General features: G+C 38.5%; 1 gene segment (V, D, J or C); it reads left to right on the forward strand.

Moving 5' to 3' along the window:
• The first annotated feature begins 4,740 nt into the window (after window positions 1-4,740).
• Window positions 4,741-5,389, forward strand: LOC134372686 (T cell receptor alpha variable 18-like). The segment is given in 2 exon segments: window positions 4,741-4,786; window positions 4,927-5,389. Coding segments are annotated over 2 exon segments (509 nt in total).
• The last annotated feature ends 16,407 nt before the right edge of the window (window positions 5,390-21,796 follow it).

Below are 21,796 nucleotides of genomic sequence, written 5' to 3' on the forward strand. Positions count from 1 at the left end.
TTACTCCAGATAATGTGGACAACCAAAGTGCATCACTTGATTTTTGACCACTGGCGAGATTTTCTTTCAGAACTATCCTTAGGTGGGGCTGTGGTTCTAGTTTTGTGTGGCACCAGTATAATGTACAAGTCAGCTTGAATTTTGTTGTTGCTGTTCCTCAGTCAGCTGGTTGTAAGGAACTCCCCAGGAGGGTATAGGCATGAATTAAGGGATAGGAGACAATACAAGAAAAGTTGGTTTCAGAGGAATCTGGGCCAACTACTCATACAACTAACTCGTACCTGCTGGATCTGCTGACCAGATCCAGACTGACTTGATGATAGATTCCTCCTAAACATGCTCAACATTATGCCTAAGCAGGTCAGACAACACTTGGTTTATGATGAAAGCTCAGTTTGAATGCTCTAGAAAAGAGCCATTTTGTTTTTTCTGGGTTTCTACCTAACTTTCTAACATCGTATCAGGTTGTTTAAGCCATCAGTCAGATGCATTGTTCCAAAATGTTGACTCAGGAATTACTTATGCAATATAGGAAAGAAAATTTTCCTTTTCTACTTCATTAGCCAGATAGTTTCTGTTGCTCACCAATAAAAACACTGACTTGTTTATAATCTTTTTCCAGCACTGGGGAAAAAAATTAAAAGCCTTAGATATATTATTAGACGTAGTGGTAACTGTATGAAACTTATCAGTGCTTCTCAGAGGTATTCTGTAAATACAGGTGCCAACATTCTTTCTTCCTGGAAATGTTACCCGAATTAAATTGTAACTGCTCTTACTCTAAACTGAAACTAGAGTTCAACAAAGGCAGAGATAGGAGCAGCTTTGTCATTTCTTCTAGATCAGTTCTGGGAGTCCTCACTACTCCAGAGCACATTCCACCAGCAGGAGCATGTGGCCACCGCAGGATGGCAGTTTTCCCTCTCGCAGACTCACTTGGTTTTACATCAGCATGTGGGTGTGCTCAGAGCAGGGCTTCAGCTTGCCTCTGCCTGATTAGGTAAGAAACCTGAGACTCTTGGGGGCCAAAGGACTAGATGTATACTCAGTAAAGAGAACTTTTTTGACTGAGGAACCTGGTGCCATTTCAGGCCCCAGAGATGAGTCTTCTGTGGTCCCAACACGAAAGAATGGAGAACCTCCTGGAGAGGGCTTTGGTGATTCTGTGGCTTCAATTGGCCAGTGAGTTGGGGCTACTGGTGATAGGGACATGGACTCCAAGGTTCAGAGCCCACAAGACTGAGGGGTAAAGTCTTCTTGTTAATTTGGGAATGTAGTTTGAACATGTAATGACTGACTTCTGGTCTCTGGATTGTGTTTCTGCCTAGGGGTGAGCAGCCACCAAGAAGAGAATCCTCAGATCCTGAGCATCCGGGAGGGTGACAATGCCACCATGAACTGCAGTTATAAAATTAGTAGAAACAACTTACAGTGGTCTAACCAAGATTCAGGTAGAGGCCCTGCCCTGTTAATTCTAATACATTCAAATGAGAGAGAGAAACACAGTGGAAGACTTAGAGCCATGCTTGATACCTCTGCCAAAAGCAGTTCTCTGTCCATCATGGCTTCCCAGGATGCAGACACAGCTGCTTACTCCTGTGCTACTAATACACAGGGTTCACCAGGCACCTGCAGCCCATACACAAACCCTACCAGAGCTGCCTCTTAAAAGGACTAAGAGTGGGTAGGGTTGGTGGTTCTGTCTTATGTATTAGTCCATTTTTGTGTTGCTGTAATAGAATACCTGAGATGGGGTAATTTATAAAGAAAAGAGGTTTATTTGGCTCATGATTCTGGGACAGCTGCATCTGGTGCAGGTCTCAAGCTGCTTCTGCTCACAGTGGAAAACGGCAGGCAGCCGGCAGGTATAAGCAGATCACATGGCAAGAGGAAGAGAGAGAGAAAGAGAGAGAGATGCCAGAGTCCTAGAAACAACCAGCTCGTCCCACAAGAACTAATAGAGAACTCACTCACTATCCTTACTCTCCAGGGAGAGAATTAATCCATTCATGAGGGATCTGCCCCCATGACTCAAACAGCTCCCAACACTGCCACATTGGGGATCAGATTTCCACATGAGTTTTGGTGCCAACCCTGAGGTATAGGAGTTACATAAGAATTTTTAGATTTGGGGTGTTTCGTTTGATGACAACAAAATAAAACAACAACAGCATATTTCTAATCATCTGAATGACTAACTTATAACAGAATATCCCCCTTGATTTTGATGCTTTGTTTATGTTACCAAATTAAGGGTAAGTAGAATAATAGCACTCTACAAATGAAGGTATCACAATTGTTCAAACAGAGAAAAGTTTTCAGAAAATTTTGGATATGATATGCCACAGATCACCAAAGCCCAAAGAATATGCATTAACATAGTCACTACCATCTTTCCTTTGAAAGAATATGAATTGCTCACATTCATTGTTTGTGTGTATCAACATGCAATTCAGTTGACATAAAAGAAAGAGTAAATGCAAAATGTATTATTTCAGTGCTGAATTTTTGGGTGCCTCATTGTGCTCGTGAAATGGGGACTGATGTGAGTATTTCTGAATAGAAAAAGAGAAAAAATGTAATCCCTAATCACAATAACTTAGACAATAATACATCAAGCTCCAAGTCACTTTACTCAAGTTACTTACGAAATAACATCTACAGCTTTCATTGATAAGCCTACTCCTTAGTTTCAGTGAAAGATCGTTCCTCACAGTAATGTTTTAGTTTGAATTTTATTGATTTTATATTTTGTTTGTATTTTTTGTCTGATTTGGTAATTGTGTATCACCTATGAGCCTAAAAAGTTTATAACTAATTTTATTATTGTGTATGTTAAGGCACCATAATACAGTCATGCACTGCATAACGATGTTTTGGTCATTGATGGACTACATATTCAACAGCGGTCCCATAAGTTTATAATAGTGCTTAAAAATTCCTATCACCTAGTGATGTCTTAGCCATTTTAGTGTCATGGCACAACACAGGACTCACGGGTTTGTGGCGATTCTGGCGTAAACAAACCTACTGCATGACCAGATATATAAAAGTATAGCATACACAATTATGTACAGTGCATAATACTTGATAAGGATGATAAATGACTAGATTACTGGTTTGTGGATTTACTATACTATACTTTTCATTATTTTAAAATGCACTTCTTCTACTTAAAAAAAAAAAATTTAACTGTAAAACAGCCTCAGGCAGGTCCTTCAGGAGATATTCCACAAGAAGGCACTGTTATCACAGGACATGACAGCTCTATGCATGTTACTGCTCTGAAGACCTTCCAATGGGACAGATCTGGAGGTGGAAGACAGTGATGTTGGTGATCCTGACCCTGTGTAGGCCTAGGCTAATGTGTATGTCTCTGTGTTAGTTTTTAACAAAACAGTTTAAAAAGTAAAAAATAAAATAAAATGAAAAAAGAAAACAAATGAAAAATGAAAAAAGCTTACAGAATAAGGATATAAAGGAAGAAAATATTTTTTGTACAGCTGTACAATGTGTTTGTATTTTAAGCTACATGTTAGTACAAAGGAGTCAAAAAGTTAAAAAAAATAAAAGTTTATAAAATAAAAAAGTTACAGTAAGCTAAGGTTAATTTCTTACTGAAGAAAGATTGTATTTAAGCAATTGTCAGTGTGAGAATGGCACCTTATTAGAAGACCTGTACCTTAGTCAATTTTGAAAAACACTGAATGCAACTGTTATCCAGGTCCTGAATCTGCCCCTGGAAGAAGCTGGTCACACCAGGGGCCTAAGACACATCTTCTTACACACACTGTACCTCATAAAAAGATAATTTTACCTACCAGACATATCCGTTCATTCAATTATTCATCCATTCTTTAGCTATTCTGTGAGAAACTCCTATGAGATAAGGGCCTGTGTATTCAGGAGCACCAAGTACTGCTTGAAAACAGGACAGAAAAAAATCTAATATGACGTGGTAAGGACAGTGACAGACATGTACACAAAGTATGGCAGGGAGAGGGTGGGCACTAACTCAGCCAGAAGGGAGGGATGAGTGATTTCACATGGAGGTGGTGTGTACATTGGTTCCTAAAGAATGGTTGGGAGTTGTCCAGGCAAAGGGGAGGGGAGAGTAGGGGGGCATTCTAAGCAGAGGGGCTCACCCCCAGGTTCCAGGGAACCAGAGGGAAATAAGCCAAGAAGAGATCTCACAGCATGCTTTTTTATACTCTCAGTATACCCTGAAATGTCTAAAATTAACTTGACGATATGTGGGTACAGACATTAGATGCTGGGACTGGGGAGACTGACGAGAGCCATATTACCTGCACCCTAAAGAGGATGGCAGAGGAATTCCCCACTGTCTCAGTCCCAGCTACCACTGTAACGTCTGCAGAGGGCGTTTGGTGCTTCCTTCCTGGAGCCCCAGCACTCATCCCAGACAACCATCTCCCTTTGTCTACAATTTAAGCCCCACTCGGGGTAAATATCACATCAAAGATGTGGAGCAGGCTGCAGGCACAGAGAACCACAGGAGGGCGCTGTTCCCCTCAGCTGGTGGTTTGACACAAATTCATCTTCCTTTTCTCAGCACATCTGCTTTTGACATGGCATGATCTTGTAGGGCAGTTTGTCTTGCTTGACACATAAGCCAAGATTTTGTAGAAGATTCCACCAAAGGATCAAGAAACTAGAGGAACAGCTCTCTCAGCCTTGGTGTATCCCGGAGCAAAACCTGCTGCTGCTTCTCAACCAGCCATGCAGTTGGCTTCCCGCTCAGGACTTGTGATCTTGTTGATATTCAGTGAGTAACATTTATTGAAAACTACTAAGATGTTCTATTCCTTGGTTTCAGGGTGACCTTTAACCCCTCTGAACTGGAGACTATCTGTCTCACTTTGCCAATATAACAAAGCCTTTACTTTTTTTTTTTTTTTTTTTTAGAAACGACCAATGGAGACTCTGTGACCCAGACAGAGGGTCCTGTTACCCTACCTGAGGGGCGACCTCTGACCCTGAACTGCACATACCAGACCAGCTATTCAGATTTCCTTTTCTGGTATGTCCAGTATAAAAACAAAGAGCCTGAGCTCCTCCTGAAAAGCTCATCAGAAAACCAGAAGGGGGACAGCAGAGGTTTTCAGGCCCATCTTGTTAAGAGCGACAGCTCCTTCCACCTACAGAAACCCTCAGTGCAAACGTCAGACTCGGCTGTGTACTACTGTGCTCTGAGAGACACAGTGAGAGGAGCTGCAGGAGGAGCTAAGCACAAACCCAAAGGGGCGCAGGTGGGGCCTGGGTGTGGGCAGCCCTGGGTGGGGGCGCTGTTTTCTCTCTCTGGTGTTCTGTGCTGGAGCCTTCCTCCAAGTACTTCCAGCTTCGATGCCACAGAGTCAAAGAACTGTAGAGTTCTTGGAGGAATAGTGTAAGAGGAACCTAAGCTCTCCTTTCTAGAAATGTGTTTTTGGCCCAGATGTCTCTTTTTTTCTCCCGATGACGTACATTCCTGAGAGGTGACATTAACCGTACCACAGTTCAGTTGGTCTACGATGAAATATTTCATAACCTGTTAATACAAATTCTGAAGGAAAATACGAGTGCTTCATGAACTAATTAATGTGTGACCTTGAGTCTAGTTCCTTTGTTTTATACATCAGAGCAGGATTGCGAGTCTTGCTAATTTTAACTGTAGAAACTCCATCTCCAGTGACTGGGGCCTCTTCCCTTGACTTCTGCTTCCCTTGTGGTTGTTCTAGAAATGCTGCCACCTAAGTAAGTTCTATGAGGAGAGCATCCTGAGGAGAGATTCTCCTTACGTTATGGGGACGGTGGTTCAGAACAGCCCCGTCAGTGAGGGCTGGGTCCACCGCATGTCCTGTTCACACTGTACAGACACACCACAATGATCTCCCTGCATCATGGCAGCTCTTTACTGTAACACTAAATAGTGATCTGGATTCTGGACCCGAGATTCTGTGCCGTGGCTATAACTGTGAGACCTAACATATTATTTTCATCATTGTGTTATGCCCGTGATCCTTCTGAAGTGTTTCAATTTCAGTGGTCAAGGAAAGACTGAGGTGTCCGTTTGTAAAAAAGAGAGGAAGCACGTGGACTCTTGTTCACTGGGACCCCAAATGCATAAAATAATGCCACATTTCTCTGCACCAAAGGAGCACAAAACAGAAACATGAGCCTCTCACCAACACCAAAAGAGGATATAGTTACCAAGAAAAAGAAACATTTTGGAATATTCTGGAGTTCTGTGAACCTTGTTTGTCCTTTATCTATCTTGTATGATTCTGGGGCTTGACAGGAACAGGTTTTGCAGGTTTTGCAGAACTTGATGTTTCTTTGATTTCTGGTGTGCTCTTTAAGAAAAAGAAAATGAAATTACAAATACAAGGGCTGGGGCCCAGGAAAATAAGGATCCCTGGAATATAAGCCTAATTTGCTAGGTGATAAATCCGCCTTTGGGATTCCATAAAGATCATCTTTTTCTTTAAGATTGGAATATTATGGTAATGTTAGTTAGTCCTGACATTGGCAGGTCCTTTAACCCCATCCCCCTTTCCACCCCAGTATTTGACTCACTTTAGTGATCATTAAATTGAGTATTTTCACCTCTATCATTTAAAAAACTAAGTTTTATTGAGATATAATTCATATACTATAAACTTCATCCTTTTAAGTGTACAATTCAGTGGCTTTTAGTATATTCACAGAGTTGTCCATTCATCACTACTAATTCTAGAACATTTTTACCACCTCGTAGAGAAGCTCTGTACCCACTAGCAGTCACTTCCATTCCCTTCTTCCCCCAGCCATTTGCAACCACTAATCTACCTTCTGTCTCTATGGAATTGTCTGCTCTGGACATTTCACATAAATAGAATCATATGATACAAGGCTTTTTGTGTCTGACTTTTTTCATATATCATAATGGTTTTGGGTTGTTTTTCCCTTTTTTTTTTAGCACTTTGGCTATTGTGAATAATGCTGCCATGAACACTCATATACAGAAGCTCTGTTATTTTGATCTCTGTTATAGTTGGAGTTAGAATTTTTTGTTAGTCTGCTTGTATTCCTTTAATTTGCTTTATTTTATGCCAACATTTCTCTATGGGCATAAAATAAGTAAATAGATGAGAAAATGCCCTTTAAAAATAATAAATTATACAGAAATGAGATGTTATTATTCCAGGTTGTATCTACTTATAGGTGTTGCTCATTTTAATAAGTGTTAGAAATATAGTTTATATGCGAGTCTCTGCTTAAGGATTTTAGAATGACAGTGCATTAAAATACCACATGTCACCCAGCAGGTAGGCCACCTGACTCCATCCCCAGCCCAGCCGAGTGCATGCTGACCAGAGAGGCACCTACCCAGAGAGGCCCAAGACCCAAGGTGACCATCCACCCAAGGCACCAGTGGGCAACCGAGCAGACACTGAGGCAGCCATAGCAAATTGGCAGCCCCAGCAGCATCCTAGCCAGACAATAGTGTCAAACCAGTGGACCATGAAATCTCCTACCACAATGAGTAAACATCAAAGGAAAGATACCAGAAATATGAAAAATCAAGAAAGTACACCACCAAAGGGTAATAACTCTCAAGCTCTAGATCCTATAGAACAAAAGCCCTTGAAATGTCTGATAAGGAATTTAGAGTGATAATTCTAAGGAAATTAAATGAGATACAAGAAAACTCAGCTAGACAACACGATGAAAGGAGGAAAAGTATACAGGACCTGGAAGAAGAAATGTACAGGGAAAGCAATGCCCTCAAAAAAAAAAGTAGCAGAGCTTGCTGAGCTGAAGAATTCATTTAACAAAATAAAAAACACAACAGACAGTTTAACCAGCAGGCTTGCAGAAGCAGAAGAGAGAACTTCTGACCTTGAAGATGGGCTGTTTGAAATAACACAGGAAGACAAAATAAATAAATAAATAACAACACTGAAGAAAATCTAAGAGAGATATCAGATAACCTTAAGCACTCAAATATCCGAGTCTTGGGTATTCCAGAAGGGGAGGAAAAAGGAGATTGCACTGAAAACATATTCAACAAAATAGCAGCAGAAAAGTTCCCAGGTATGGGAAAAGATACAGATCTTCAGATTCAGGAAGCTAAAAGATCCCCAAACATATTCAACCTAAAAAGGTCTTCTCCAAGACATGTTATAGTCAAATTGGCAAAACTCAAAGACAAAGGGAGAATCTTAAAAGCTGCAAGAGAGAAGTGGCAAGTCACCTATAAGAGAGCCCCAATATGACTAACATCAGACTTTTCATCACAAACCCAAAAAGCCAGAAAAGAATGAGATGATATATACAAAATACTAAAAGACAGAGATAGCCAGCCAAGAATACTTTACCCTGCAAGGCTATTCTTAAAAATGAAGGGCAAATAGTATATTTCTCAGACAGATAAAACCTGTCAGAGTTCACTACCACATGACCATCCTTACAAGAAATTCTCAATGGAGTACTGGGTTTGGTACCTGAAAAATAACTACCACTGCCATAAAACCCGAGAAAAACCAAAACCCACTAATAAAATAAAAATGCCAATAATAAAGAGAAAACAACAACAAAAAATTTATCTACAACCCAAAGAACCAACAAGTACAGAAGACAAACAGTAAATCAGAAAGAAAGGAACAAAAGACACTTAAGACATCGAAACAAAAATCAATAAAATGCTATAGAAAAATTAACACTTTTCAAAAACAACTCTTAATGTAAAAGGATTAAATTCCCGAGTCAAAAGACATAGATTGGCTGACTGGATTAAAAAGGAGGACCCAACTATATGCTGCCTTCAAGAGACGCACCTCACCTATAAAGACTCACAAGGACTAAGAGTGAAAGGATGGAAAAAGATTTACCATGCAAACAGAAAAGAAAAAAGAGCTGGAGAGGCTGTTCTTATGTCTGATAAAATAGACTTTAAACTAAAAACCATAAAAAGAGTTAATGAGGGCCACTACATAATGATAAAAGGATTGATCCACTAAGAAGACATAACAATCATAAATATATACGCACCCAATGTTGGAGCAGCCAGATTTATAAAACAACCTCTATTAGACCTAAAGAAGGAAATAGACACTAATACCATAATAGCAGGGGACCTGAACACCGCACTGCCAATATTGGACAGATCGTCTAGGCAAAGAAACAGCAGAGAAGCCCAAGATCTAAATAACAGTCTAGACCAATTGGACTTGGTAGATATCTAGAGAACATTCCAACCGACAACCACAGAATATTCATTCTTTTCATCAGCACATGGGTCATTCTCCAGGATACATCACGTGTTAAGTGACAAATCCAGTCCCAACAAATTCAAAAAAAATTGGCATTATCCCATGTATTTTTTCCAAACCACAATGGATTAAAAATAGAAATCATTAACAAATGAAATTCTGGAAAATATACAAACACATGGAAGTTAAATGGAATTCCACCTAATGACATATGGGTCCAAGAAGAAATCAAAAAGGAAATCAAAAATTTTATTGAAACTAATGAAAATAGTGATACATCATACCAAAACCGGTGAGATGCTGCAAAAGGAGTACTAAGGGGGAAATTTATCGCATTAAATGCTTGCTTCAGAACAATGGAAAGATGGCAAGTGAGCAACCTAACACTTTACCTTAAAGAACTAGAAAAACAAGAACAATCTAAACCCAAAGATAGCACATGGAAAGAAATCATTAAGATCAGAGCAGAACTTAATGAAATTGAGACCCCAAAAACAATACAAAAGATCAATGAATCAAAAAGTTGTTTTTTTGAAAAGATAAATGAAATCGACAAATCATTAGCATGGCCAACTAAAAAAAGAAGAGAGAATGTCCAAGTAACAAAGATTAGAAATGTAAAAGGTGATATTACAACTGATACTTCTGTAATACAAGGAATCATTCAAGACTACTATAAACAACTATTTGCCAGCAAATTTGAAAATCTGGAGGAAATAGATAAATTTCTGAACACAAATAAATTACCAAAATTGAGCCAAGATGATGTAGAAAATCTAAACAGAGCAATAACAATAAAAGAGATTGAAGCTGTTATCAGAAGGCTCCAAACAAAGAAAAGCCAAGGACCAGATGGATTCACAGCAGGATTCTACCAAACATTCAAAGAGGAATTGACCCCAGTTCTCTACAAACTATTCCAAAAGATTGAAACAGAGGCAATTCTCCCAAACTCATTCTATGAAGCAAACATCACCCTGATACCAAAACCAGGTAAGGATACAACTAAAAAAGAAAACTACAGGCCAATATCCTTGATGAATATAGAAGCAAAAATCGTCAATAAAATACTAGCTAACAGAATACAGCAACACATATGCAAAATTATACAACACGATCAAATGGGATTCATCCCAGGAATGCAAGGTTGGTTCAACATATGCAAATCAATAAATGTGATACACTGTATCAATAAAATCAAACACAAGGACCATGTGATCATCTCTATAGATGCTGAAAAAGCATTTGATGAAAATCAACACTCATTCATGTTAAAGACTCTCTACAAGTTAGGTATAGAAGGAAAGTATCTCAACATAATTAAAGCCATATATGATAAAGCCACTGCCAATATCATCCTAAATGGAGAAAAGCTGAAAGCTTTTCCTTTAAGAACAGGAACTAGACTAGGAGGCCCACTCTCACCACTCCTATTCAACATAGTGTTGGAAGCACTAGCCAGAGCAATCAGAGAAGAAAAGGAAATAAAGGGCATCCAGATTGGAAAAAACGAAGTCAAACTGTCCCTGTTTGCAGATGACATGAGTCTATGTATCGAACAGCCTAAAGCCTCTACAAAAAAAATTTGGAATTGATAAATGATTTCAGCAAAGTTGCAGGATACAAAATCAACACACAAAAATCAGTAGCATTTCTATTCTCTGATAGTGAACATGCAGAAAGAGAAATCAAGGAAGCTTGCCCATTTACAATAGCCACCAATAAAATAAAATACTTCAGAATTGAGTTAACCGAGGATGTGAAAAATCTCTATAATGAGAACTACGAACCACTGCTGAGAGAAATTAAAGAGGACACAAGAAGATGGAAAAATATCCCATGCTCTTGGATTGGAAGAATCAGCATTGTGAAAATGTCCATACTACCCAAAGTGATCTACAAATTCAATGCAATCCCCATCAAAATTCCAATGACATTTTTCTCAGAAATGGAAAAAACTATCCAGACATTTATATGGAATAACAAAAGACCATGCATAGCCAAAGCAATGCTGAGCAAAAAAAAAAAAAGTTGGGGGCATAACACTACCAGACTTTAAACTATACTACAAAGCTATATTAACCAAAAGAGCATGGTACTGGCATAAAGACAGACACACCAATCAATGGAATAGAATAGAGATTCCAGAAATCAATCCACACACCTATAGCTATCTGATCTTTGACAAAGGCACCAAGTCTATACACTGGGGAAGAGACAGCCTCTTCAGCAAATGGTGCTGGGATAACTGGATATCCATAATCAGGAGAATGAAACTAGATCCATACCTCTCATCATATACTAAAATCAACTCAAAATGGATTAAAGAATTAAATATACACCCTGTAACAATAAAACTTCTTAAAGAAAACATAGGAGAAACACTTCAGGAAGTAGGACTTCACACAGACTTCATGAATATGACCCCAAAAGCATGGGCAACCAAAGGAAAAATAAACAAATGGGATTATATCAAACTAAAAAGCTTCTGCACAGAAAAAGAAACAATTAACAGAGTTAAAAGACCACCAACTGAATGGGAGAAATTATTTGCAAAATATACATCTGACAAAGGTTTAATGTCCAGAATATACAAGGAACTGAAAAAGCTTTACAACAAAAAAACAAGCAACCCAATTGAAAAATGGGCAAAAGAGCTTAATAAGCATTTCTCAAAGGAAGGGATACGAATGGCCAACAGACACATGAAAAAATGCTCAACATCACTCAGCATTCGGGAAATGCAAATCAAAACCACCCTGACATTACCATTTCAGCCCAGTTAGGATGATTAATATCCAAAAGATTGTGAATGATAAATACTGGCGAGGTTGCAGAGAAAAAGGAACTCTCATACATTGTTGGTGGGACTGCAAAATGGTGCAGCCTCTATGGAAAATGGTATGGAGGTTCCTCAAACAATTGCAGATAGATCTACCATATGACCCAGGTATCCCACTGCTGGGAATATACCCAGAGGAATGGAAATCATCAAGTCGAAGGTATAACTGTTCTCCAATGTTCATTGCAGCACTATTTACAATAGCTAAGAGCTGGAACCAGCCCAAATGTCCATCATCAGATGAGTGAATACGGAAAATGTGGTATATCTATACAATGGAATACTGCTCAGCTATAAAAAAGAATGAAATACTGCCATTTGCAATGACATGGATGGACCTAGAGAGAATTATATCAAGTGAAACGAGCCAGGCACAGAAAGAGAAATGTCACATGTTCTCAGTTATTTGTGGGAATTAAAAATAAATAAATAATTACACAACCAACCTGGGGGGGCCGGGAAGAAGACACAACAATAACAATTCCTTGTTGATACGACAAGCGAACAGAAAGGAGATTGTTGGGAGGGAGGGGGGAGATAGAGGAGGGAGGGAGGTTTAGGTAATTGACCACTATAATCAACCACACTGTATATGGACAAAATTAAATAAAATTTAAGAATATAAGTAAATAAATAAATAAAACTTAAAAATAAAATAAAATACCATATGTCTTAAAATAACAATTCTTTCACAAATTAGCTTGTTCATGTACTGATATCTACTGTTCCCCAAATATTTGGGGTGGTTATAGTTTTATGGGTAATGAGCTATGCACTTTAAATCTCTCCTCACTTCTCTGCATAGATAATACTGTAATTCTCACTTTACAGATGACAAAATTGAAGCTTAGAGGTAGAGATTCTAAGTAACTTAATCAAAGCTGCAAAGCTAGTTAGGGGCGGAGTTTAGACTAAGACCTAAATTTGTCTGATGCATGACCAATATTCTTGACTTCTTGATAGAACCATCTAGAAGTCTGTGTTTTTCTCCTATAATACAATTGTGTTCATAGATTTCACAATTGTTGGTGCATTCATTTGATGAGAAAAAAAGCAATGCAATATTAAAAGGTGTAGTTTACTCAACTGGCAATCACAGGAATCTATATATTTATGCATTGATGCCAAAAACTCAGTCACCATCTTCTGTGTTCTAGAATCATACATTTGCTCAGTGTTCTGTGACTGAATGTGACAGTTCTAGAAGCCAGAGCTGAGCTTCAGCGGCTGTTTATCAGGAGATATCAGGGTATTTGACATGGAAATAGAACTATATTTTCTAATACAAACAAGAATACTTATTGTGTCTGACTTTTTTCATATAGCCTAATGTTTTTGATGTAAATATGTATTCTTATTGAGAGTGTAAGACATGGCATTTTCTGTTCTGCTAAAATATATACCTACTTAAAACAAAATCAGTTTTAGTAAATTAGTAAATGCAGTTATGATGGAATATGATGAATTACATTGATTCTCTGATTTTCCCAAGCACGTTCATAATTTGTGTCAAACTGAACAGCAAACAGGGGCAAGTTTCTCACTATAAAAAAGCGTCAGCTTTACTTTAGTGTGAGCAGTTTGTTTTATGGCTTCAAGAATTTCTAGGTTTTCAAGATAAAGCTACTTGGTAAAGCTGAGAGTGTGGAAAAAAGTCTGTAAGGAGAAAGAAATCAAAGAACCAAATAAATGGAGAGAGAGTTCATGTTCTAGATAGGAAGACTCAATATTGTCAAGATGTCAGTTCTTCCCAAGTTAATCTATATATTCAATGAAATCCCAATTATCCCAGCAAGTTATTTTGTGGGTATCAACAAACTGATTATAAAGTTTACATGGAAAGGCAAAAAACCCAGAATAGCCAACACAATTTTGAAGGAGAAGAATCAAGTAAGAAGCCACCTAATTTCAACACACAGGAGCTACTGTTCTGTGTCGCTAGGCAGGAGAAGGAGAGGGGGAGGGAGGGGGAGTCCCTCAGAATTTCTAAACAGAGAAGGAGAGAGAAGGAGATACAGGGAGAGATGAGTAGGAGTAGGAGGAGGAGGAAGGGAATAATGAAGGAGGAAAGGAGGGAGGGAGAGAACAGGTACTAACTTGTAAGTAGAGCAGGTTTTATTTAAATTTGATGTTATGGTTTCTTTCACAAAGCATTGACACTTTCTCTCCTCAGTGTGGGAAAATCAGGAAATGTAGAAGATGCCCATCTGACAATTATGAGGACACACAGACTGACCAGCTGGCTGGACCTCCAGAGGATACAGCTCCTCTTGTGCAGTTCTAAGGCAGGTTGAAAGATTTTCTAGCCACAGGGATGCCAAACGTGCCTTGTAAATTTATGGCAATTCGCCTGGCCCTAGAGGAGCTAAAATCATTGCAACCAGGTGAGGTTCTTCCAATATCAGAGCTCCATCTGGAGCTGGGTTGCAAAGGCAAGTAAATTCTCATAGGTGCCAAGAGCAGAATACGATGAGTGTGATTGTCCAAGTGTTTAAAAAAGGTGCGGGTCTGATGATGTGTCAACTGGCACTGGGCTCGGCATCAGAAGATGAAAGAAAGTGATGTGGTAAACCCAAGTCTTCACCAAAGTAGAGAGGGTGTCCTCAAAGGTGATGCAAAGATTGAAGCTTTGTCCCTCTGCCCCCGAGTCCCATCCAAGTCAGGCTCCAAGCTTACTAAATGTGGACAGGCCAATGCGCAGGATCTATAATACAGGGAGCCTCTGGGTGGAGGAATGGGACATGAAGCCATCATAGCATTGGGACAGCTGAGGACTAATCTAGCCCCTGTGACTAAGGTGACTGATAACAACCATCAGGCTCTATCTCCTGCTACTTCCTAAGAGTCCTTCTTCTTCTTCAGTTGTTCCCTGAAGTTAGTCACCCTCACATCCTGTTATTCAGAGTCTCTGATCTTCCACATGGTATCTCTTCTGCAGAACAGAATTTTTCCAGTACTCCTGAGAGAGTTTGACACTCCATTCAAATAAAACAAAGTAACAATGACAAAAATTAAAGGCTGTTCAAGCTACTGCTCTCTTGGTGAGCTGTCCAGAGTCTTGAACAGCTTAGATCTCTTAACTTCTATTCTGAGCCTGATCACTACCATAAATACTTTTTTTAAAAGAAGAAAGAATGAAAGTAGAAATTAGGTACCTATTCCATGTGCTCAAAGAAGTTCTGCACCTTACATCTTATTCCCATTCACTTCACTACATGTCACAGTTGCCTTTTACCTGACCCCTGCTACCACCTGTCCACCACCCACATCCTGTGCTGTGTTTGTCCTCATTCCAGACAGGGAGACGCAGGCTCAACACTTTGGTGCTCCCCACCCCTCATGGCACCTTTAAAAACCTTTCCACCTGATTTCATAATTAAAATTTCCTTTTCTTTGAAAAAGAGGAAAATGTCCCTGGGAGTGAACAGTGCAATGCTAAGTATGTACTCTCCCCTGAGGTCGGGTGGAATCTCTAATGTCTCACACCATCATCATTCTGTAATCTCCAGAGTCCCTCAGAATTTCTAAACAGAGAGAACCATGATTAGCTGGGCTTGAAATACTAACTCAGTCCAATAGGCTTCCAAAAGAAGTAAAAAAAAAAATCTTTGTTTTTGTTTACTAGACTTAAAAATACTCACATATTGCCCTCTAAATACAATCAACAATTTACAATAAGTACAAAGGACAAAGGAATGTATCAAACCTATTACAAGTTTATAATAAGCTAAAACATAGTATGGAAGACTCTACAGGATAAATGACCTGTTTTTTGTTTGTTTGTTTGTTTGTTTTGTTTTGTTTTTTCTTTTTCAACAATAACCTACAATTAATGAAATGGAGGGAGGACCTATAGTTTAAAAGAAGGGTAAAAAACATGTTGACCCATCACGGTGTGGCTTTTAGGTGGATTCTGAATCAAACAAACTGTAAAGTAATTGGAAGTTTGAACACATACATATTGGATACTTGGTTGTATTAAGAAATTATCATGAATTTTTAGATGTGATAATAGCATGGTAATTGTGTTTTAAAAAGTCGAAATTTAAATATAAGTACTAAAATAATCAAAGACAAAATAATATGATAATATGATTTAAAGCATGGAATGGGGGACCTGAAGTATCTGAAGTATAAATGAAAGAAGATTGGCCATAAATTGATAATTAATGAAACTAGCTGATAGGTACCTGGGACTTTATTGTTCCATACTGTATACTTTGGTATACATTTGAAATTATTCTTTATAAAACTTCTATAAAATAGAAGTTGGCTAGATTCATATCCTGTCTTCTCCATTGCAACATGACTTTTGACATATTCTTTAACCTGTTAGTGCCCCAGTTTCCTTACTTGTAAAATGGTGATAAAAGAACCTACCTTGTGGAATTGACTTGAGAAGTAAACAAAATTATATATGTGTATATATATATACACACACATAAAGATACATAATTACATATGTGTATATGTATACATAGTTTTAGCACAAGTACATGGCTTCCAAACATAGTAGAGACCGAATCCATGATAGCCATTATTAATATGATGGGCAGAGTTGATTTGGGGGCCTGAATCAGATTTTCAATCTTAAAATCTTCTATAACATCATGCTGCTCTTTGACACATTTTTTAAAGGAAAGAGCCAAAACTCACCAATAAGGCAGGGACATCTTGGCATTGCTTGAAAAGTCAGCCCATCAGGGGTCTAGATGCCCTCCAGTAAATATCCCCATTTGCAGCTGCCCCGTCTCCAGTACCCGCCCTTCTGGCAAGCCCCAGGCCCTGACAGAGAAACAGCAGATGACTGATATTTAACTTAAATGTGCTCTTCTCAGGAGGCAGCTGGGGTTGCTTAAATCCCCTACATGGTAATTTAAGGTGCATTTTTTCATATTTGCTGAAATACCGAAAAAGAAATACTCTAGGACATGATCAATACTTACACAGCATTTCATGCTGACAAGGTTTTAGACTTTCTCACTATTGAAATTAACAATGCAGCAAAGTTCCACATGTAAATTCCCTGAAGTAAATACACAACCAACAGATGATCTGCGATACACTAAGTCTCTAAGTTATGGAAATTTTCCCCTTCTTATTTTGAAAGTATAGAAACACTTTTTTCATGATATGTAAAATATAACTAATTGAAGAATTAATTTTTCCCTGAAATGAAGTAATTATTGGCAAAGAGGATATTCTCAACCTGTATCCAGTTTAAATGCAAGCTGTCATGTAAACCAGCTAAGATTTATAACCTGCTCCAGGAAGCTAGGAGAAGATATCATTCACTCCCAAAGCACAGACACCTTGCTCTTCTGCTCATTAACGGGAATATGCATGCCACTTTGGTCACTGATCTGTGTCTCTGATTAATTTGTTACCATTGCACAGAATGTCCTTTTTCCATTTGTGCAGGATAAACTTCTGTCTGAACATCCTGTGGCTGTATTTTCTGGAAAGAAAACAGGGAGTACAGCAGGTGAGAAAAGATATCTGTTTTGTTACTCTATATCCTAAGAGATGTGTTCTAGCACTGAATTATTGTCATTTCATAATTTACAAGTACAACTACTAATATGTGTGGTGGTCCTGGAGGATGTATGGTCACCATCCTTATCTTACAAGAGCTATGTCTCCTAACACAGTCATACAATGGGCGTACTACTTCCTCCCCTAAACTTCCTTATCACTCTCTAAACTTTATTGGTACCTGCCATTTGATACTTTGTATTACGGTTCTGAAAATTTATATTATAACTACACCATAAACAGAATGGCTAATATAAAAAGGCAGACAGCACAAACTGTTGACAAGGTCACAGAGCAACAAGAATTCTCATATAATGCTGGAAGAAATGTAAACTGGTACAACTTTGAAAAGCATTTGGCAGTAGCTACTAAGCTGAACATTTACATTTCCTATGATCCAGCAATTTTACTTCTACATATATGCAAAACAAAAAACCTGACATATGTTTATCCATGAAGCACTTACAAGAATAAGAACATTAATTTCATCATTAATTGTAGTAGCCCAAGACTCAAAAACAACCCAGATGCCCATCAGCAGTTTCAAAGATAAGTAAATTATGATAATGGAATAAACCACACAGTGGTGATAATGAATAAACTTGATACATGTTCAATGTGGGACGAATCTCACAAATATTACTGAGTTTAAGATGTCAGACAAAAAGAAGTTAAAAAATAAGCAAAACAAATCTATAATGTTATAAAGTGAGGCGTGTAGGGATGGTGGTTATCTTTTTGGGGAGACAGTGAGTGGGAGACAGTGCAAGGGAGGCTTCTGGGGTTTTGGTTGTGCTCTGCGTCTCAGCGTGGTGCTAGTACCATGGACGAGACACATGGTGGAAATTCACCAAACTCTACACTTAAGTTTTGTGCACTATTCTGAATGTAAAATATACTTTAATAAAGTTTAAAAAATAAACTTATCTACCCCATTGGCAAAATTCTGAGACCGCAATTCATATCCCCACTGCTTGTCACACCAGCCCTCATTTAATTCCAGAAACCACTCAAATAGTTCAACTTGCCAGCAAAATGGAGAACTTTTTATTTTAAAGCTCACTTTGATAAAATTTAAAATATATTAATATGAATCTTAATTTTCTTTATTCCAAAGGCCAGACAATACTAAATCTTTCTGGAAGCTAGTAGGAGAGCTAAAGTGATGCTTAACAAATGTTTGCTCAGCGAAGGAATTGGCTACATTGGATATGTATTTGTAAAGATGCTCTGCTGTCAGTTTCAAGAATCTAATATGTTGCTAGGTGAACTTGAACTTCTCTCTGGAGCTTGTGATTATTGCCTTGAGTTCAGACCTTCAGTATCTCAGTGATTTTCTGTAATAGCTGTTTAACTGACCTCTTTCCTTCCAGAATTTCCTCTCTGTAATCTGTCCCACACACGATGAATGATCCATCCTTTAAAAAAACGTAGCATCAATCACATCAGCCACCTGTTTAATAACCTTCAGTGACCATCTTTGCCTGTAGGAGTAAGGTTAAAACTCTTGGTGTGGCTCTGGATGACCTCTACAATTTTGCCATGACCCTTTTCATCAGATTAAGCCTAACACGGTGAGGCTGGGAAACACTCACTGTCCTGCACAAACAGCTCTGCCTTTGCTCCCATCACTCCTGTCTGAGTGCCTGCCATCATTCTTTCTCCCAATCCGGGAGACTACCGCAGGCCATTATTCCCTCAGGGAGAATTTCCTGGCCACTCAGCCCACACTGATCTCTCTCTTCTGATAAAGTACCCAATATTTTAAAAAATATTTCAATTGTACCACCTAATTTTACAATGCATTTTTATAAGCATTATCTTATTTGCTCCTCATAATAATATTGTGAACAAGGCAAGGTACAAGAATTAATCTCATTGTATGTGTAATAAAATGCTCAGAGAGGTGACATGACTTGAACCAGCATATCCAGCCAGGAGTAGAGCCCACTCTTCTCATCCAGGCTCTCTATACCGAATTACCTGGGTGGGAGTTTATATCTTATCACCCGAAAAGATTACACATTTTTGAAATATGCTTATACCTTTGTATCTCTCAATACTAGACAAGGCACCTATGGGGCTCTGTAGAGTTGGGTCTTTTTATTTCAACAATGTCCTCATCCAGCTCAAGGACTGTCAAATTTATACTGCCTCTGCTCTAAGAAACTTCTGTAGCAAAAACTGAATTGTTGGAAGAAACACATCATTGCATTACCAAAATATTTAGCTTCTAGGAATAGGGAGGAGACAAGAGAAAGAGCCCTTTTAATGTCAGGGCAGCCTTAATTTTACTTTTGTTTTTAAAAGATGCATTGACTTTTATTTTAATTTAATTTTTATTTTATTTATTTTAATTTTTAAAATTTAATTACATTTTCTAAATTAATATATGTTAAAATAGCCTTTTTCCTTTGGCATACAGTTCCATGAATTTTAACACATTTATAGATTAATGTAACCACCACCACAGTTAGGATTCTGAAAAGTCCCATCACCTCAAAAAGGTCTCTCACACTTTATATTCTAGGTTCTGAATTAAAAAGAGGTTCAAAGGAGGCTAGCTGAGGTAGTGGCAATAGGCTTCAAGAACCACAACTAAATAAGTTTCAAATTGACTAAATTCCATAAACCACTCCTCAAACAATTCAACTTACAAGAAAAATGGAGAACTTCTTGATTTTGAAGTTCAGCTAACTAAAATTTAAAATATATTGACATGAAACTTAATTTTCATGACTTCAAGGGCTAGGCAATACTAAATCTGTCTGGAAGCTAGTCAGAGAACTAATGTGATTGTATTAGTCAAGGTTCTCTAGAGAGACAGAATCAATAGGATATGTTATAATTATATGAGAGGGATTTATTAGGGAGATTAGCTCACATGACTATGAAGAAAAGTTCCACGATAGGCCATATATAAACTGGATGCTAGTAGCGTGGCTCGGTCCAAAGTCCAAGGCCTCAAAACCAGGGAAGCTGATGGTGTCCTTGGTGTAAGTTCTGGAACCCAAAAGCTGGACATCTCGAGCTCTGATGTCCACAGACAGGAGAGAAGGGTATATCCCAGCTCCAGCGGACCAAGAGAGAGAGCTTCACCTCTTTCTTCTGTCTTTTGTTCTCTCTAAACCCCCAGCAGATTGAATGGTTCCCACTCACATTGAGGGTGGGTCTTTCCCACCCAATCCAATCAGACTGTCATACTAATCTCTGCTGGAAACACCCTCACAGACACACCTAAAAAGATTGCTTTACCAGGTTTCTCAGCATTCCTTTATCTAACCAAGTTGACACCTAGAATTAACCTTCATAGTGATGAAATGGAGAGAATGGAGAATGCACTACGTGTATGTCGGGACACCGACATCTGAAGGTAAATGCTGCGTCCTACCCTAACATTCTTGACTCCGCACACTGGGTGTTAGGCACCTGAGCATTGGAGGCTAAACATCTAGATGCCAGGGCTAAGTAAGGGTTGGGGAGATGGGAAGTCAAGAATAAATCTAAGCACTGTGAATAAGATATTCAAACAGGTTTTATTCGGCTAGTGAGAAATCAGGAGTCTATTTCCAGTCTGATCCCTCATTCCAAATGCCTGGGCCTGGGCTAGTGGAGCATAGGCAAGAAATAGGATTTGTTTTACTTACCTGCTCCTCACTCGACTGAGACCAACTTGAGGTAGAAGTCATGAGTTGTTTTGGTTTATGTGTTTTTTGCAGAGCTTTACACATACATAACTTTGAAATTCTGGAATGGATGCTTGAGTTTGGGGATTCTTGAGCATGCACAATAGCTTAGGAGCAACTATGTGATTCGCTTAACCAGAGAACCGAATCATATCAGCATGGTAACTGTAGTCAAGATGGAAATTTTAGTAACAGTTAAACAGTCTAAGTTAATTTTAATTGGTGAGAACATCTATTCAGGGTAAATGTTTATCATTTGAAAAAGATTACTATTGTGTTCAACTTATTTTAGTCATAGCCATTATTATATATGGCAATGCTCCTCAGAACCTGTGAGAGAAAATACCATAGCTGTCTGCAATAACAAAGTACCAATGCTTTACAGAGTTACAAAGTTACAGTTAGAACAAGTTCTGGTGCTCTAGGGTGACAATAGCTAATAATATTGTATGGTATATTTCAAGATGGCCAGAAAAGAG

Source organism: Cynocephalus volans, chromosome 3, assembly GCF_027409185.1.
Source record: "Cynocephalus volans isolate mCynVol1 chromosome 3, mCynVol1.pri, whole genome shotgun sequence".
Taxonomy (NCBI): Eukaryota; Metazoa; Chordata; class Mammalia; order Dermoptera; family Cynocephalidae; genus Cynocephalus; species Cynocephalus volans.